Source organism: Erithacus rubecula (assembly GCF_903797595.1).
Source record: "Erithacus rubecula genome assembly, chromosome: 22".
Classification (NCBI taxonomy): domain Eukaryota; kingdom Metazoa; phylum Chordata; class Aves; order Passeriformes; family Muscicapidae; genus Erithacus; species Erithacus rubecula.
Genome location: NC_136674.1, coordinates 4745118 through 4764551, shown reverse-complemented (window position 1 = coordinate 4764551; position 19434 = coordinate 4745118). Strand labels below are relative to the sequence as shown.

The window sequence follows — 19434 nt, the reverse complement described above, 5'->3', positions numbered from 1 at the left end:
ACCGACCGCGAGCCCGTTCGTACAAAATTTATTGAGCGGTAAACCGTGGGGGAGAAACAACAACGCGGGGGGTGAGGGGCGAGCGGGAGAGATGGAAGGGGGGGAACACGAACACGCTGTTGAATATCAACAGTACTAAAAGGGGCGCGGGCAGGGTTAGGCGTAGAGATCCTCGCGGTCGGCAGAGTAAACCTCCCCCTCCTGCAGCAGCGCGAAGTTGAGGAAGTGAGAGGGGCGATGGACCTCGTGGTAAAACTCCTTGGGGTTGGCGAGCTGCAGCTCGTACTTCATGTTGGGGTCGTGGCGAACACCTGGAAAAGAGGGAGCGTCACCCACCTGAGCACTCCTTCTGCCTCCTCCATCCTTCCACGACCATTTCCATGCCAGGAGAGAGAGCTCTAAACCCACACAACCATCCCTCTTTGGGTTCCTCCCCTCTTCGTGATTTAGTCCTTTTATGCCAGTAGTGTTCTGCACTCTCATTTCCTGACCCCTTCTCCAGCTGGTGTTCATGATACCAGGACCTCCCTACTGGGAACAGCTTCTCTCTTGCATTTTCCATTATCTCTTCTGCCTGACAGGGATTAATTATTCAGCGGTGACAGATCATGCACTACAATCCACGGAGACATGGGATCTATTTTCCCTCTCTAGCCACCAAAACATCATTGAACAGACATCTCAGTGCTGGTACCAAGGAAAGTTCAGGGCACAGTGCTGGTATCCTTGCCAGCTGCTCTGAAGAAGTTTTGGAGTGGGTAAGCAGCTATTCCCTCCTCCCCAAGCTCCTCACAAGCTCCTTTCCCCTGCCCTCCCCAGGGCAGCTCACCCATGAAGTTGTAGTTCCAGGAGCCCTGTGCAGGGACCATGAAGAAGCCGAGGAAGCGATCGGACAGCAGCATCTGCACCCTCTCGTAGTGGGAGGGGAGGTAACCCTTGGGATTGTTGCCTTTGTCCGTGTTCTGCCGGCCCCACTCGTACCCACTGGGGGTCAGCTTGTAGGCTGTCAGTGTGCAGGAGCCAGGGGTGAAACTGGAAAGGAGAGATGAGACATTTCAAAATTTTACTTTGAGTTCCCCAGCTCTGCAGCAACACTGAGCCCCTGAGAGGGGTACCAGAAGCCTCCCTGCCCCTCACCTGCAGGTGATGATGATGGTCTTCTCCCCATCCCAAGAGGGGTTGTCAGCCATGACCTTGGCATGGGTGGTGACATCCTGTGGTGACAGCTGAGGGGACTCGTTGGGTTGGGTGTGAATCCATCCCAGAGGTTCCATTTCCTTACAAAAAGAGAGTGATTTAGAGAAAAATCAAAACGGTTTAGAATGAGACCACTTCAAGCCTGGCAAAAATGGATCACAGGCTTCCCCCTCACTTGATCTCAATCAGATTTAGCTTCAGACTGAGCCCTTTCAATCCTACAACTACAGAAGACCAAGGGAAGCTGCTCCATCACCTTAGGGCCTTGTTACCAACCTTCCACCCACCCTGAAAGCTGAACCCATCTCACCTTGAGATACTCATGCTGTGGCAGCTGCCCTGGCAGGTGCACGGTCTGGTGTGTCCCCCACTGGGGCACCATCACAATGCACCGGATCTCCTTCACCTGGGGGTTGTCTGGAGGGCTCACTCCATACAGGTAACCTGCAATCTAAAACACACACCTGCCTTAGAAAGCCAGAAGAGATCTCTGTGTAACTGTGAAAGTGGGAACTCCTTAATTCCTGAGGAGAGCATTGGAGGGATTCACATGGACAAGCCACAGCAGGTTCCAGCCCTTCACCAGGAGTTCCCCCCTGGTGTGTCTGAGTGGGGCTCAGCTGTAACAAACCCCCTGCACTCACCTGGGCCCGCAGGTCTGAGATGCAGATGAACTTCTTCAACACATTTTTGGGAAGAATGTAGGTGTAACCTGTCTCCTTTATGTCATCTGATGAGACATAGATGTGGTTTGTCCGCAGGTGGAGGTTGGCAGCAGAAATTGCTCTGTGAGGAGGAGACCATGATCAGAGGGGGCACATCTTCACTGAGCATTCCAACCCTTCCCACCACCCCTGCCTGCCCTCCTACCTGACTCTCCACTCGGTCTTGGAGGAGAAGGTCTGTGTTTCATAGTTGCTGGTGGTGGAGGTGATGATTTCATCCCCGTGTTTGTTCACCGTGCGGGTCTGTGTGGCTGTCAGCTGTGACTGCTCCTTGGTTTGCTTCTCAATTTCTGCAATCTGCTGCCTCTGCTGGGATGGGGCAGAGATCTCCATGCCCAGGATGATGTCTCGGATCTCTGACTGGGTCAGGGATGCAACGTTCACACTGGAAGAGAAAGTTCACACAAGTCAAGCATTTCAAAATACATTCTGGAGCCTTCTCACCTTCAGGCACAAGCTCTGAACATCCACTCTGGGCACTATGGAAAAATTAAATTTTAAACAAAAGAGGGGCCATGATCACATGATGCTCAGATCAAAGACTCGGTGCAGACATTTTTATCTGCCTTGCTAGAAAGTTATTAATAATAACCAGATTCCCTACAAAGCTGAGAGTGCACTGGCAAAGGCCCTTGGCCACAGCCTTTAGGGCAGGAAGGAAAGGCTGACAGGAGCATGGCAGCTGCACAGTGGCTTACTTGTTCTTCTTGCCATAGTCAGCAAGGATGAGATCCTTCAGCTGCACCTCCACCTTGATCCACTCCTCATCTGTCAGGGTTGGCCAGATGTGGTGAGGCTCAGTGATGGTTGTCTTGTCTGGCTTCAGGATAACTTTGGCTCGATCATTATTCACGTGCAGTGCCCGGAGAATCAGGATCAGACGGGAGAATGCCTTGGAGATGAAAAGAAGATGGAGTTAGAAAGAAGAAAATTAAATGTACAAATGCTCAAACAGAGCACATGGGAACTGCCAGTGAAATCCATCTAAAGGAAAATCCAGGCAGATTCAGAGCCAAGTGCTCCCAAATAAATCATCAGGGATATCTGAGGCCTTGGTTCCTGCCTCATTTATCAGCAGCAAAATGCAAAGCAGACACATCTGTGCTTACTGTGTAGGAAGAGATGGTTTTCAGCCAGTCATCATAGAGATTGAAGAGAACCATCTGGGGTTCAGTGGCCTTGAGGATGAGATCACCAAACTTCTCCACTTTCAGACAGGCCTGGAAGGGGAGCTGCAACTCCGAGCCTTTGATCACAATATTGGGGAAATCCAGCAAGTGCACCTGGAGTGTATCAAGAGGAATTAGCTCACAGCTACTGAAAACATCACAGGACACAGAACTGTCCTGCTACCTCACAGATTTTACACATCCTCACAGAGCTCATCCTTACCTCAAGTGGGTCCAGCATGCCCTTCCGTGTCACTATGATCTGCTTTGGCTGCTCCTCCACGGGGAGGGATCGGATCAAAGCTGCCACCTCTTCAGCAGTCTTCCACTTGGCCAGCTACAGACAGACAGTAGGGTTAGAGAAATATCCCCTGCTCCCCAGCAGTGTCTCCACCTCTCTGGGAACCAGGGAGATGCAAACCAAATTCTAAAAATACAACTGGAATTTCTGGCTTGTTCCAGATCAGTGACAAGGCCCAGAATTTCCTCCTTACTGATCACAGAGGGCAGTTCCCATTCCTGGAGCTCAGTTACTCCTGAGTGGCTCACAAAAAACCAGCTGGCTCCTCCACCTCCCTGGATTTGCCACCTGAACTCTCACTGCACTGGATGTACAGCCAAGTGCAGAGGGATTTGTGGAACAAGGAGCACAGCAGTGTTATTCAAGCTCTGCTTGATGATGTGAGGTCTTTACACCTCAGAGCCTCAAATTCCTTACAGCAGCAATGCCTGAATTCTTCCACTTTAATATCCCATCCTCCTGCCTGACCTTGGACTTTGGAGCTCCAAACTCATTAAGAGGCAGGAAGATGAAGATCTTTGTGATGTTTTCTGCTCAAGGGAGTGTCCCAAGCAGTCAGAGCCCACCCCAAGACACAGCCAGGCCTTACCTGTCCCAGACGTTTCTGTCCTGCCCACACAGATGTGTGGATGATCTTCAGGAAGAGCTGTCCAGTTCTGGGATTGAAGATGAAAATGGCTCCATTGATGGGTTTTGTGGTCAGATTCCCTTCAAAAGTCTGAGGAAACAAGTGAGAGTGAGAAGTGCAGGGAGATAAATGGAGCTCACTCAAATCTTTACACAAGAGCCAACTCTGTGTGCTTTGAGCAGGAGCTGCTCTGTGCACACTGGCAAAATCTGGGTCCATGTGGTGACTCCCAGTTTTCCATCATGCATAGAAACCTCCACCCCAACCAGTCCTTTCCCTGAGACACCCCTCTGGCCTCACCTTGTGGATGGTGACTCTGTACACATTGGTGTCATCCACAAACCAGATGATCTGGTTGGAGAAGAGCTCCCCATAGTTCTGGGAGGACAGGTAGGGCTCAGTGGGCTCTGAGGAGTAGAGCTGCAGCCCTTTGCGGATTCGTTCCCTCAACACATACAGGGCAGGGTTTGCTTTCATGATTTTGGCCATGGCCTGCTGGATCAGAGGTTTGCTCCCAGGGAACCAGTTCCCATAAGCACTGAAGAAGGAAACAAACAGAAGTTGTTACCATTAGACCTGAAAAGGCAACAGCCCCACTCAAATCTTTCCATGCAGCAGCCAGGCCCCTTTTCAACTTTGTACTGCAGTGTGACTTCTGGAATGTCCCTGGGAGTTGGTTGGTCACTTAAGGCTTTTACCTACAGCCCCTCAGTGGGCAGCCACAGCACACACATGCAGGAGTCCCAAAAAAAGCTGCAAACAAATACACTGGAGAACTGATTTCTGACTTTCCCCCTAGTTTCCAGTGAGAAATAACCATCCCCACTTGTAGGGGCTTTGAAACAAGGCCTGTCCTTTAGCTCTAACAACAATCTGATAGAAATATCCTAAGAAATAAATTATTAATGAACTAGGGGAACTGCACCACTATTGAGCAAGACTGGGCAACCTGAGATGCCTTATCCCACTCACTGCACATCTCCAGCTTCTGCCTTCTCCCCTCATCCTCCTGCCTGGAATACATCCCAGAGTGGAGATGCACTGAGGCAATACCCACAAACTACCAACTCCAAGGGTAGAACTGAAACCACAGAAGGTGCAGCTCTCACCTGTGCAAGTTGTAGGCCAGATCAATGGCAATGAGCACCCCAGTGGGAGAGGGGTAGATGCTCATGTTGTCTGTGGTGTAGTCCAGGAACTTGGCCCTTGCGTAGCGCTCGATGTCGTGCGAGTCGTAGTCGCCCCAGCGCAGCTGGATGTCAATCCAGTACTTCTGGGTGGTGGTGCTGTCCATCACATCCCTGAGGAGAAAACAACCCACAACAAGTTCATCTTGCACAAAATCCTCCTGTAGTAATTGTCAGCAGGGACACTGCAGCCAGCTCGTATCCACATTCCACCCTGGAAAGGGATCTGCTGTTCTCATCGCAGAACAGTGAATGCAGAGGCTGCTGAAAGGTTTAAACAAAGCAGCAGTGAGCCCACTGCTGTGTAGTCACAAGGGTCATCTCCCCCAGGGACTGTCTGGTGAGGATTCAGAGAATTCACTCCAGATTCTGGCCCTGGGCCAGCTCAGCTTTCTGGGGTTTCCAGAACCTCCAACGGCTCAGGGCAAAGTTCACCCAGAGGAGAGAAGAAGAGCAAAGGCAGTGCTGGTGTTCTGCAGAAGGCAGTGCCAGGAGGTGCAACCACCTATCCAAAAGCCCTGTGCTTTGCTGGACACAGTATCCAGTGTCCCCACATGCCCAAGAGACACAGAGGCTCTGGATGACAGGTTCAGCAGCTCTGCTCTGCAGGGAGACTGAGGAGAGGGAAAAGGGAAACTCACTTGGAATCTGCCAGCAAGGACGGACGTGACACATTCCACTTGTAGGAAGCAAAGAGAAGGATATCTGCACATGAGGAATTCATCTTGTAGGACTTCCTGGGATGGATTGTCTCTTTCTGCACTGTCTCAATCTCCAGAGCATCCAGCTCTTGATCAAACACCTGGGGAAAAGGCAGTCAAAGATCAGATGTGCTCAAGCAACTCAAATAAAGAATCTATCCTAAGCACCAAGGCAGTCAGGAAAACCCCATTTTCCATTTTTCCCTTTCTCTGCCAAATTGCTGGAGGAAGACTGGTCCTGCTCCAAAAGGGCACAGAAACAAACCAAGTCAACACTGCTCACCTGACACAAATCCATGACAATGCTCTCGTGGATCTTCTGCCACAAGTGAGCTCGGAAAATCTGGATGAGGGAAATCTTCAGCGTGGGAATCTTGCCATGCATGAAGATCCCTGTCAAATCCAGCTGCACCTGGAACCCAACATACACCTGCAAAGGAAAAGCAGCTGTGAGAACACAGAACAACACAATTGAAATTTTTAATACTGAGCATCTCCTGTTAAGGAGGTTTAGTAGCTCTGTAAGAGATGTTCTGAGAATTAATTGGATCAATTAAGTGCTCTCATTTCAGTGGAAAAGTGGTGTCTGCTCTGAGGGACAAACACCAGGTACTTACATTGGCTCTGTTAATGGTAGGAGACCACCAGAGAGTGAATCTTCTGTTTGGAATTTGGTTCAAACCCGATCTCTGGGCATTTGTCAGCTTCTTCCACTTCATGGACTCCTCAAAGCCACTGGCCTTCTCCCTAGAAAGGGCAGACCATCAACTGCATTAGATTCAATTGCATGAAATGTTCCACACCTCTACTGCCATGTGTCACTTGTAACAGAGACAGGGATCAACCAAGAAATTTCCATGGATTTGCAACAAGTTCAGCTGTAACCCCCTCCCAGGTGCTCTCACAACTGAACTACACGATGTTCTCAAGCAACCACTAAAAACCAGCAGAAACTCAACAGAATCAGCACAGCCTGAGCCCAGATCAAAGCTCCTCTTACCAGAAGAGACCCTCCCACGTGGGGAAGTAGGTGCCCTTGAAGAGTGTGTGCTCCAGGATACCCTCCACCCCGCCCAGGGCCTGGATCATGTCGGTGCGGTAATTGTTCAGGTTCCAGAGTTTGCCGTCGTGCCGCTGGTGCGTCCACCAGAACGGGTTCTGCTTCAGCACCTGCAGACAGCAGTGAGACCCCAGATCACTCACCTGGCTGCACTGACTGTGGAACCAGCATCATGATGATGGTCAGGTAAAAATCCTCATGGCCTTGGTGCTGGAGGACAAAGCTCATCTACAAGTTGTGTCAGTGCTGCTGCACAATTCACACTGGGTGGAACTCAGGTGATACGCTGTCATTAAAAGCTTTAAATAGCAAATTGTTTCATTGTTACTAATACTTAATATTTTGGAATGTTTCTTTTGGAATCATTATTTTTCTCCTCTCCAGAAATGATTCTGTAATATGTAGTTGTGTTTATTGTGGTTTTCTCCAATACACTACAATCCATCCAAATATTTCAAAAGGGAATAGCTACAAATTCTGGAGCATTTGGCTCCAAACAGCCTCTATCAGTCCCAACAGAAGGCTGTAAATTCTTTCTGCAGCAGAGAGACAGAAGTGTATCTGCAATAATGCAAGGTAAAAGGACTTTGTGTGGAGCAGGTGTCTGAACTTCAGGTGAAGAGAAATCCCCTGTCAGTACCTGATACTGTTTGAAGTCAGTCCTGACTCTCCATCCTTTATCATAAGCCAGAGTATGCCGGTCCTTCTGGAAAAGGGTGTTAATCCGAGGAATTCCCCTGTCCCACGAGTCCTCCAGATCCTCCAGTGTCAGACGCCTGAAGAAAAAAAAAATTCCCCACACTTTGTTACCTCTCCATTTACAGCAATGCATTAATGAGTAGTTCAGCTGATGAGATCACAGATATGACACAGAGCTCAGAGCTCTGCAGGGGACATTAAATGCCAAACCTCCTCCAGAGGTAAGGAAACAGCACTGCAGGTAGCACAGGGCCAGCAAGGTCTCCAAAATCCCCAGACAGCACAAAATTTCCCACATGTCCTCCCACACAAGGACACACACCTGTTCTGGGCTATAGCCTCCTGTCGTTTCAGGGCATACTCTGCCCACACCCTCTGAGAGTCAATGAATTCACTCTCCCAGGGCTGGATGTAACGATACAGATTTGGGATGAGCTGGTCCTCCTCGTGACTCATTCCCGAGCGGAAGTGAGTGATGCCAACATCTGTCTGCTTGGACCACCTGGAGCAAAGAGACAACAGTGAGGGAGGAGGAACTGGGACTTCCCTGACCACTGCCATGAGACACTGTAAAGACAACAGAGCTCTGTAGCAAGGCATGGTTTAGCACGCTTGGAATATTTTTAGGGGGAAGAGCATCTAAGAACACTCAAGTCATGCAGGAATTAGAACAGCACAACCCACCTCAGGTCGGACTGAGGGATGAGAACGTGGCCCATGGAGAGCATGCCCAGGCCCCCCAGCTCCTTAGGGGTGTAGAACACCACAGGAGGAAAACGGCTGGGCATTTTGGAATTCAGGCCGATCTTGATACGAGTCTGGATTTTGTTCTCACACTTCACCAGCAAATCAAGCAGCTCCTGAGTATTTACAACAGCTTCTCGGAAATAGGTCATCAAGCCAATCAGAGCTGTGTTCCACTTATTGACAATCTAGGAAGGAAAGGAAAGGATCAGGTCCTAGTTCATTCCTCAAGAACCTGCAGAAAGCTGTCACAGATCTCCCTCTCCCCTTACCTTAGTGAAGGTTGTGGAGCCAGAGGCCATGAGGATCTGCCTCACTCTGTTGTGAAACCTCTGCATAGACTCATCGTCCACCCGCAGGAAGCACTGAGCCGTGCGCTCCTTGGTGACCTAGAGAGCACACACCCATCAGCTCCCTCCACGTGGAATCAGCTCTCCCACACACACAAATCCCACCCAGGAACTGCTCTGCCCACCTCATTCTGCAGGTTCCAGACACCATCCTTGTGGGTGAACTCCTCGTAGCTGGTGCGGCACTTGGGCAGGATGCGGCACTCGAAGCCGCACATGTTGAACAGCAGGTTGGGGTTGTCCTTGCTGTACACGGACACGAAGCTGTTCTCCCACTGCACCGTGGTCACCGAGCGGGGCAGACGGTTCTTGATGTCCCAGAACACAGCACGGCCACTGCAAAACACCACGTGCACAGTGACACACCGTAATTTGCCCAAATAACAACGAGGAAACTTCTCAGAGCTTTAACTTTTCAGGATTTCAGCACAGACCCATCACTTCTCACATCTCATCCTGAGCACCTATCAGTGTCCAACAGTTATTTATCACTATTTTTCCCCTTCCTGCTACCCCTTCTCTCCCACTCACAGGTTCACGTCGTGCTTCATGAGGCGCATGCGAGCGTCCCGGGGCCAGCACTTCTTGTTGTTGTAGCCCACAATGTTCTCGTTGTTGGGGTCTGGGTGCTCTGTCAGGTACCTCTGGATCAGGTCTCTTGCCTCATCAGCTGTAAACCTGGAAATGCACAGAAAAGGATCTGGAATTACATGGTTAACTTATCAACATCAGCCTGCCCAGAAGTATATGGATTTTATTAGGAAAAGCTGTTTGTCAGCTTAACTATCCTGGTTTTGTGTCCTCCCAATGAATAGGGGAATTTCATTAGCACAGAGCAACTCAGGGTTTGGGTTATCTTTCCATGAAGAGACAGAAAAGGCTTCTTTTACCAAATCCCTAACAATTGAGCATTTTTGCATTTCTATTGGTCATTTGTGTTTCTTGACATTGTTGTGTTTCTATTGGTTCAGTGAAGCTGCAGAAAAGCAAATGAGAAAGCAAGAGGATGTGAGCATCCAGTTATCCAGGGAAATTTGTCAGTTCAAATATTCCTGATTTTCAACAGCAAAGGGAACAAAATCCAGGAGCAGGATCATACTGAATCTCCCTTGCCTTTGTGCTGACCTGAGGAAAGCAGGACCCCAGAGATCTCACCTGAAGAAGATGTGAATCCTGTCAATGTATCTGCAGAAGAGGCGAATGGGATGGGCCACCTCTGTGGCAATGTCCTGGAAGCTGAGGAAGTCATTTGGCATCTGGGGAGGCCCAGCCATCTCACTGGCCCGGTGCAGGCCCAGCACCAGCAGGTCCATCACAAGCCCATAGTACTGGACAATGAAGGAAGCAAACTGCAGCCCACGAATAATCCCATAGGAGTTGGTGTGATTCATATCCTGAGGAGGTGAAGGGGAATTGTGAGAAAACACATCCCAACACATGAGACCCTTTCACCTGAGCAGCTCTTTTCCAGCAGGACCCAGAATGGCTTTTTTTACTCCCTCATCCCTTTTCTTTGACAGGTCTCACGTTCCTTCTTTGCCAGGGGTTCAAAACCTCCTCCTATGTGGGTTCCTTTTACCACAAACCCCCTTTCCTGACAACAACCATCACCTTGTAGTTGATCACCACGTTGTTCTTGGCTGTCATGTAGTCAGCAATGTTGTGATCAACGATGAGACGCAGCAGCCTGTTGAGCAAGGTCAGGTCAATCTTCTCATACATCTTCTCAAAGCGAGACTCCAGCATCACGTTACATTCCCCTTCACTCGTTTCCCAAACATCCTGCAGGTTATTAATGCCTGAGGGAACAAACAGTGTTGTGTTATCTGACACATCAGAGCATAGAGACAGTCACTGGGCATAGGAACTCAATATAAGTCCTGCAATGCCTGATTTTTCAGACTCTGGATCTTCCAGTCTATGCAGAAATGGGAGGAAAGCTATGTAATCAACCATAAATGCTGTGCAAGTTGTCCTCCTCCAGTATACACACACGTAACAACCTACAAAATACACCTCTGATTGTAATTATTGACTGCAAATTGCAAAACAAAAATTCAGCTCCTAAGGGGACTCATAGGACACAAGTTCTCCCACAGGAAACCTCATTTTTGCATGGAATCCAAGAGCCCACTGACCTTGGCACCACTTATACACCAGCAGTGGGGGTGGCTCAGTGTCAGCAGGTTTGATCCAAGGAGGGAAGAGCCTTCGCTTATCAGCCTCATACCACAAGTACTGATCCAGATAAGCATCTGTGATCTTCTCCAGGGGCTCAACATCATAAACAGGGACCAAGTGGCTGTAGAGATCCATGAACTCAATTCCCACCTTAAAAAAACAAAGAAGAGGGGGAAAACTGAGGCTGATAGTTGAGAGAAAAGACAAATTTTATGTGCTATTCAGCTTCTGAATGCAGCATAACATGGCTGGGCTTGCACCAGGCTTCCACTCACCTCTTTGAAGGCTCTCTGAGTCAACAGATGTCGCTTGATTCTGGACAGAGCTTCGTGGGGATTATCATAAGCCTGCTCAATCAAGCCCAGCTCCTCTCTCTGTGACTGATTCAGACGTGATTTCACACTGAAAACAAGGGAGAACAGCTCAGCACCTGCACAAGAACAGCCTAATGGCCACTGCAATTAACTAATGAATGATAACGTTCAATCTGTAACTCTTCACCAACCACATCCCTGAACTTAAAAAGCATGGAAATGGTTTTGCCCAAGTGACAGAATCATTAAGAACTCCCAGATAAATTGACAGTATCAAAACCAACAACTTTATCAGTCCACCAGGGTAAATTTTACACCATACTTCACCACAGGAATAATGGATAACAAAACAGAAACCTTTCCCAGTGTCCCTTTAGATCAAGATTATTTATTTCCCACTGTTTACCTGTAAGCTTCCTTCAGCCTCTCCAGGGCTAAGATCAGCAACTTGGTGTCATGCTTGTAGGACAGTGGGGGGAAGGGAATAGGGGAGAACCTCCTGCTCTCCAGCCAGTGCACTGTGGTTGTGTACACAGCAACAGCCTCTTCTGCAGTGATGTACGGCCCATCCTGCAGAACCACACCACAATTAATCAGTGAAAGTTTCCCTATGAAAACAGCATTAATTGGCCAATTTCAGGGAGGATAAAAGTACCTTCAGGTAATTATGCTGCCGTTCCTGCTCAGCTTTCAGGTAGAGTCTGGTCAGCCTGCCCAGGTTCTTCTTACACACGGTTTTGTCGACCGTGGCTCCGCGGCGGATCCGCTCCCGGTTGTAGTGAGCTGTGTTTGTCCACCAGTCAGCTTTGGCCTTCACATACCTCAGGATCATGTTCTCAATAGGAGTTGGCAGCCCTGGCACCTGGGGAGGGACAGGAACTTGAGGGAAGCAGGAGTGGGAGCCTTCCAAGAGCAGCTGCACTTGGGTGATGTCAGAACTGAACCCAAAGGCCAAGGCAGAGATTTACCTTCCAGGGAATGTTGGCCTTCCAGCACCGCCAAGCCTCGCTCAGGTGCTGCAGGATGGTTCTGGCTTTGTTCTGCTTGATCCCTTCTGGCATCATGTCCAGGATGTCATGCATCACAGCTGCCCTGAGCTCCAGGTCAAAGTGAGACTCCACACGCTGCTTGGTGACAGTCTTTGCGACGCCCTTCGAGTGACGGCCTGCAGAAAGCAAAATCCTTCAGGAATTCTGACACCACCAGGCAGTGGTTCTCCCTCCTCATTCAGGACTGCATGGAGGTGCAGGATGTCTGGAGAAATTACACTGCCAGCAGCCTGGAGTAGATGATTAAGTGGCTGTGGAGCAGGAAATCCCACTTTCGTTTAGAATCTGTTCTGGGGGTGCAGATCTTGAAGGAGATCTCAACTGGTCAGTGGAGCATAGATAAAGACCACCAGTTTGAACAGAAAACTGGCTGGCAAGCAAACATATTAATCTTTACCACACACTCCTCCCACATGCAGCATTTACAGGGTGCTGACCTTCAAACTGCCTGGCCAGCAGATTCCCCAGCCAGCGTTCCAGCAGGGGGGTGATGCCCCTCATGAAGAACAGCCACACTCTCCAGCCTGGAGCCCAGAAACCACAGCCAGGACCTTTGCCCACAGGCCCCTGGAAGAACAGAGACATGGTAAGAGCAGGTTATTTATTGGCATTCCTGAATCCCTCCCTTGTTCCTCATTTAAATGGGGTCATTATCATGTGGAAAGGTGGAACTTACTGTGTTAAACCTGTAGTAGATGAGATGTTTCAGGTCCTTGCACATCCGAATTTGCCTCATCAGTTTGTACTTGTACCGGTACATCCCCGTGAGCTGACCCACGTGGGCAAAGATGTACTGCAGGCCATCTGCCAGCTGAGACATGGAACACAGTCAGGGATAACAATCAACACTTCAGACATCACCTCCAGCAGCCAGGTTTATTGGACAGAGTGTATCAGGCCATATAAAGCTCCTAATGCTGGCTCAGACAATGATCAATTTTTATAAATTAATATAAAAGCAGAATTTCAAACAATGCTGTCATTGTTTCCTCTCTTCTCTGTAACACTGTAACATCCAGCCACTTTGTGCATCCCATAGAGGCTATTTCCCATATAAAATATTCCAATTCTCCTCTCAACACATTTAAAAACAAAAAACCAAAAGCCTACCTGAAATGCATCCACATTTCCCAGTCTGTACTGGACGTGGCTGTCCACCACCAGCTTAGTCAGCCGCAGGACCTCTCGGCACAGATGGAAAGCATTCCCAAAACGGGACTTTTTTCTTTCCTAGGTAAGACAAAATATTCAGAATTTATGTAACAATGTCACAAAGAGTGATACAACTCCCATTTGGGTCAACAACTGAGCAGCTGAGGCACTGTGGCCTCTCTTTCCCCACTGGATACACAACAGCCTACATGTAAATTCTGCTCTTGTGTACAACAGCACATGGACTGATGATACCTTTGTGGTGAGGGTCTTCACAGGCTTCAGGTTGAAGTTGTAATCCAAGTGAAGGTAATTCAGGTTCTTTCTGTGGATCAGCAAGTTCAGCATGTTGTAGCCCTGGCGACACACTTGCAGGCCAACTTCCACCCAGTCCAGCTTGGTCGACTGGAAAAACTTGGTAGCCTTGAAGGAGCGGAACAGGTACCTGGAGAGAGCAGAGACCACAATCAGCTCAATCCCCTACACAGATCAGCAGCTCCCCACTGAACAGAGCTCACTCACCTCTTCTTCTGGGCCTTGGGAGGTCTGTGTTTGAGTGCATTCAGGACATAGTATTTCAGGAGCTTCTGGTAGGAGACTCTCACCTTGACTGGCTGTCCTGCTGGGCAGTGCTCACGGTACCTATGGATAAATCACACTTCAGCTAACTCACATTCCTTAGAGGAAAGTCTCCAGAAACTCTCCTAAAATCTCTATACATCAGTCACCATAATGACTTTATTTCATTTTTGTTGTAACAAGTCATTATTACTGCATCAGCCCTTCCCCAAGGACAGAACTCACCAGTTCTTGACCAGTGGGATGTCAAGAGCTCTCCGGGTCCTGCCTGACCTCAAGTTGAAGGGTCGTGGGGCCCACAGCAGGGCAATGCCATTGGCTGTGTTATCAGTGTAGAGAGGGGTATCCTTCAGGAAAGGCTCTACAAACTCTGGCAACTCAAACTCTTCATCATCATCAGGCAGTGGTTCCTGGCTCTGAAATACAGAAGCACAGCACAAGTGTTTACTACTGGTTGCTCAGCTCAGTTTCTGAGTTAAGCAAGTTAAAAATCCACCTCTTTGCTCTCATGGAAAGTATGTGGCTGTATTGAGCATGAGAGAAGCAAAAAGCACTCAACAAGGCAAACTGTAGCTATCAGACCCTGAGTTAGGTGTTTTGGAGGTAACTTCAGGGAGATGTCAATTCCATGAATACACCAGGGGCAACCAGAAAGATAAATAAACTGTCAGAAGACTCCAACACTAATAATTAGACATTGGGCTTTATCCTACAGAATCCAAAGGTGACAACTTTGTGCAACTCCAGAAGTAGAAGAAAACTAAAATAACAACTGTGGCTTTTTTTGTCAAAGGGTTGGTGCCTTCTCCTGAACTATCTATGTTTGTGTCCTTCTGTCAGAAGCAAAATACTAAAGTTCCCTACTTCCACACAAAGAGTTTATCACAGGAAATTCAGTGACTCACCTTGACAGAATGTCTGTGTGAAATGGGATTGATCAAGGGATCAAAGTAAAAAGCTGGGAGGTCAGGATCTTCTGTTTTAATGAAAACAACGTTTGGAGTATGATACCTACAACAAAAAATGTGCATTAGAGCCTCTAACAGCCTTTCTTTCCTCTCCTGGCTCTGGGGGCTGCTGCACTTACCAGGTGAGATGGACATGGTGTGGCAGGTTGTTGTACAGGTACGGGAAAGCAATTTTGTACTCTGTCCTGATGGGCTGCCTGATGATGATTTTGTTGATGTCATTAAATTCATTCCAGTCTTCATCCCTTAAAACCAGACAAGAAGTTGTTATGCAGGCATTCAGTACATCTGTGACTGAAACAAGCCATCAGCCTTTTCCTACATAACCACTCATCTCTCTCCTAAACCAAACACTTACTGAAGATTGATGTCTCTGACAAGGGGCTCAAACTTGGGACCTCCAGGAATGGCCATGTTCAGTGCCTTGGAGGTGAAGAATGCTTTCAGGTCAAACAGGTAGAAGTAGTTGTCATCCACCAGGTCAGTGAGCAGCTGGTTGGCCAGGCGGTACAGGGTGGACATCATGGGGAGGGTGAACTGCCAGCGCTGGTACGTGGAGCCATTGACATACCTGGGAAAGCAGAGCATGGACACTCAGACAGAGCCACAGAACACAAAGCACCAGAGTAACCAAACACCTTTTGTCACCCATCATTTATCAAGGACTGGTAACACATGGGTCTAGGCTGAAGAAAAGGCTGTAGCACTGTTAAAGACCACTCTGGACTTCTCCTGCCCAAAAAATGCTGGCTTCTCCAGTTCCTCTCCTTCTCTGTGTCCAAACTGACACAGAACATCTGTGCACCTTTAGCCAATATCAGTTTCAAATTCCAGCTAGATAATGCAGGCTGTCAGCTTTACAGCATGGTCAGAAACATCAGCTTTAGCAGGTAAGTGGGTAACAGGCCTCCTGGATAGGGAGGCCTTGATGAATGTTGAATCACACAATCCCAGAATGGTTTGAGTTGGAAGGAACCTTAAAGCTCATCTTGTTCCAACCCTTCCACCTTCCACTATCCCAGGTTGCTCAGAGCTCATCCAACCTGGCTTTGATCACTTCTAGGGATGGGGCAGCCTCAGTTTCTCTGAGCAACCTGCAAGCAAAAGATGCAGCTTTCCAACACTCAGGTTTTCCCTCCCAATCTTGAAGGAAGGTTCTTCTCTCCCCACCAACATCACACAAAGGTTACACAGACATACAGGAAATGCATTGTTTGTTTTTCCCCTCTCCTAGTGAATTGTGCTACCACAGGCACATACTTCCTGTTGTCCTTCAGAGGCTGGTGATCATAGAACCAGTCCAGCACAGGGGCATCCTCCTCTGGGTCCAGCTCCAGCTGAATGGCTTCCAGGGGCTCCACATCCAGGATGTTATCAGCATAATCCAGAGGGGGCTCTTCATCATCAAATGGGGGGAATCTCATCCTCTTGAAGTGACGCCTGTCCCTCTTCTCCCGCCTCATCATAATCCACATGGAGCTGCAGGAAATCAGGGCAAGGTTAAAATCAGGGGGATTTTGTGGATGCAGAAAGGTTTGCCTTTCTGAAAGGTGAAGCAGAAGGCACCTACCCCCACTGGGCAATGTAGACAGGCTCAATGACCCAGGGGATCTCGTTGACGAAGGAGATGGCGCCGGTGATGTGGTACAGGACAGGAACGTCTCGGATCTGCTCCCAGGGCATGGGCATGTTCTCCAGGAGCTTCAGCACAGCATGGGGCATGTACTTCAGAGCTCTGCAACCACAAACCACAGAAAACCACAGAAAACCACGCTGGAGTGCATCTCAAGGACAGCCAACCATCTGCCACAAGCCCAACAACCTCCCAGTCCTCCCTCCTGTGAGCTGCTCATCTGACCCATTCAAAAAGCAAATCCATTAATTCCCACTCTACCTCTGTACTACCAGAAGGTTTTTTAGTAATTTGGTTTTCAAGAATGCTGCAAACAAAAAACTGAAGTTTTAAAGTGAGTTTCTGGAGTTATTATGGGTAAGGGTAAGTTACTGCAGCAGACCATGGCGTGCACTAGACAGCTCTCCACACGCAAACAGCTAAGAAACATTCAGGATGCTTTCCAAGCTTTCAAAAAACATTTCATTCTCTCCCCAACTTCTTCTAAGTCACTATGCTATTATGGATAATGTTTTTTCTCATAAATTCAAAGCAGCAATTCCCTTTGCTGATGCTCTTTTGCACTGACACCTCACAGCAACAGTCTGAGCTACAACTGACACTGAAAGCCCTTCAATGATGCATTATCCAGGCTAATGTTTTTCCTCATAAATTCAAAGCAACAACTCCTTTTGCTGATCCTCCTCTGCACTGATACCTCAGGGCATCCTCACCAAGCTATAAGAGACAGAAAAAGGTTTTTGGAGAAAAATCTCTCCCTTTAACAATAATCAAGGTAGAAGCAACTGATGCCCTGTGGTTCCTGTCTGTCACACACCGGGATCCCTTACCCCAGGTAGACGCGCTTGTCGTGTCGGAACTTCCTATTGGTCATGTCACCGTGGTCGCGGATGATTTTGCGGACATGCTCGGGGGGCATGTCCTCCTTCTGCGCGTCCACGAAGCCGAATTTCCTCTTCTCGGCATAGCGCTTGGCCTGCAGCTGCTGCCACTTGCGGGCTGCGGGGACACAGAGGCGGCGGGTCAGGCCTTGCTCCCCGCCGAGAATCCGGGGTGCCGGGGCCGTACCCACCTTTCTCCTGCAGCTTCTCTTCGGACATGTAGTCGGGCAGCGGCGCCAGCGGGTTGGGCACCGGGGCGCAGCCGCCGCGGTACGGGAACACGGCGGCCATGGCGACGCAGCTGCGGAGAGGATGGAGAGGGGCTCAGGGCGAGGTACGGCACCACGACAAAGCCGCCGCCGGTCGCTCCGCCGTCACTCCTGCCTGCCCCACACCCACCCCGGACCCGCCGCTCCCCGCTCGCCCTCACCGGCAGCCGCGACCCCCGCGCTCCCCACCACAATGGCGGCCGCGCGCTGCCGCTACGGCGCCCGCGAGACCCGGATGTAGGTGGGACTGGCAGCAGGAGCTGTCCAATCAGCTCTCAGCAATCTGACAGACAGCAGGCGCGTCCTATCCGTGCGGAGGAGGTGCTGGGGGCGGAAGAGGGAAGGAAGTTGTGTCTGGTGCACTTTCCGGGTGGTGTCCCGCTTTCCCCGGTCCCGCCCTCCGCTGCTTCCCATTGGCGGAGAAGGGCGGCGGTGACAGCGCGGCGCCGCCTCTGATTGGACAGAGCCCGGCGCAGCTCACTCCTCGCGGCTGTAGGGGGCGCCCCGGGCCGGTTGTCCCCCCCCCCCCCGTCCCGAAGGGTGGTACGGCTGGGGGGCCCCTCAGGGGGACATAATGGACTTATCCCGGACTCATCACACTGATGTCCCCTCTCTCTCTGTGGAGCAGAGCGGGGACATCACCCACAGAGCCTGGGCATCCCCTCAGTGGGGCTGAGCCATCTCATCCCGTGCCCCAGGCTGGCAGGGGGATGCTGCTCCCCAGTGATGCCTCACCCTCAGCACTCCCCCTATGGCCCCACACTGTGGCCCCTAATCCTCCAGCAAGTAGCCGCCCACCTCATTGCCCCCTTCCTGCCTCTCTCCAGGAGCATAGGTGCGTGTGGGGTTCTTAGACCTGACTCACTGACTCCAACAGGTGCCCCCCAACCCTCAGTGCTTGCCCAGCATCTGTGGAAACGTGAAGTCCAGCTCGCTGTAGGTGAGTTCAATGTGTTGTCAGCAGCCAGGCAGGCTCTTGCCTTAGGGTTTTGCCAGGGTAGGGGCTCCCATGGGGAGAGGGGTTTGTTCTGGAGGGATTTTGGATGGGGCTGGAGTGAGGGTGATAGGGTGGCAGGCTGGGGCATTGCTCCCCAGCAATTAATTCCCTGATGGAGATGCTCCTTCCAGCCCTGTGGTCCCTCATATGGTGGGAATAGAGAGATGAGTCCTTCCCAAAACCTTTCATACCAAGGCTGTGGCACTTTCCATTGGGATGGACAAGCACGGGGCATCCTCACCTCCGACCTCAGTGACCTGCAAAGCCACAGCTTATCCCACCTTAGCCCTGTGGGAAAATCACAGCAGATTAAGAGGCACCCAAACCAGGCTCCCCTGGCCCCAGCCCCACGTGCCCAGGGTACAGGACATCCACGTGACAGCAGGAATGTGGGAACACAATCCAGGCCTTGAGCAACCTCCCGGCTGTGGGCAGAGGCTGCAGAGCAGAGGCAGCGTTTTTGGAGGATGCAGAGGCTGTGCTAAGGGCAAGGATCAGTGGAGCAGCTCCTGCAAAATTTGGAATGCATAGATCAGTCCAAAGAGAAAGCCCTGGGTGACAGTTCTGCTCCAGCTGGGAGATGTGAGGGGCACACAGGCACTTGAACACTGCTTGAGGTGACATACCCAAACCTGGAGTAGTTGTGCCCA

At 50.0% G+C, this 19434-nt stretch overlaps 1 protein-coding gene across 1 annotated transcript; it reads right to left on the bottom strand.

Moving 5' to 3' along the window:
• Nucleotides 1-12: 12 nt before the first annotated feature.
• Nucleotides 13-18093, bottom strand: PRPF8 (pre-mRNA processing factor 8). Its single transcript, XM_079324962.1, has 43 exons — nt 17949-18093; nt 17710-17819; nt 17468-17636; nt 16575-16739; nt 16265-16483; nt 15363-15575; nt 15124-15249; nt 14942-15047; nt 14262-14452; nt 13980-14099; nt 13713-13902; nt 13416-13535; nt 12982-13116; nt 12743-12872; nt 12225-12421; nt 11912-12118; nt 11663-11826; nt 11218-11344; nt 10900-11092; nt 10373-10560; nt 9917-10155; nt 9293-9439; nt 8887-9097; nt 8684-8800; nt 8352-8599; nt 7990-8169; nt 7609-7744; nt 6909-7078; nt 6526-6655; nt 6192-6338; nt 5849-6009; nt 5130-5321; nt 4321-4558; nt 3982-4110; nt 3315-3428; nt 3032-3205; nt 2621-2814; nt 2068-2307; nt 1842-1983; nt 1508-1648; nt 1138-1277; nt 830-1032; nt 13-311 (listed from the first exon to the last, which is right to left on the bottom strand). The coding sequence occupies exons 2-43, from the start codon at nt 17807-17809 to the stop codon at nt 157-159; spliced, it is 7008 nt and encodes a 2335-aa protein (XP_079181088.1). The 5' UTR covers nt 17810-17819; nt 17949-18093; the 3' UTR covers nt 13-156.
• Between the last annotated feature and the right edge of the window lie 1341 nt (nt 18094-19434).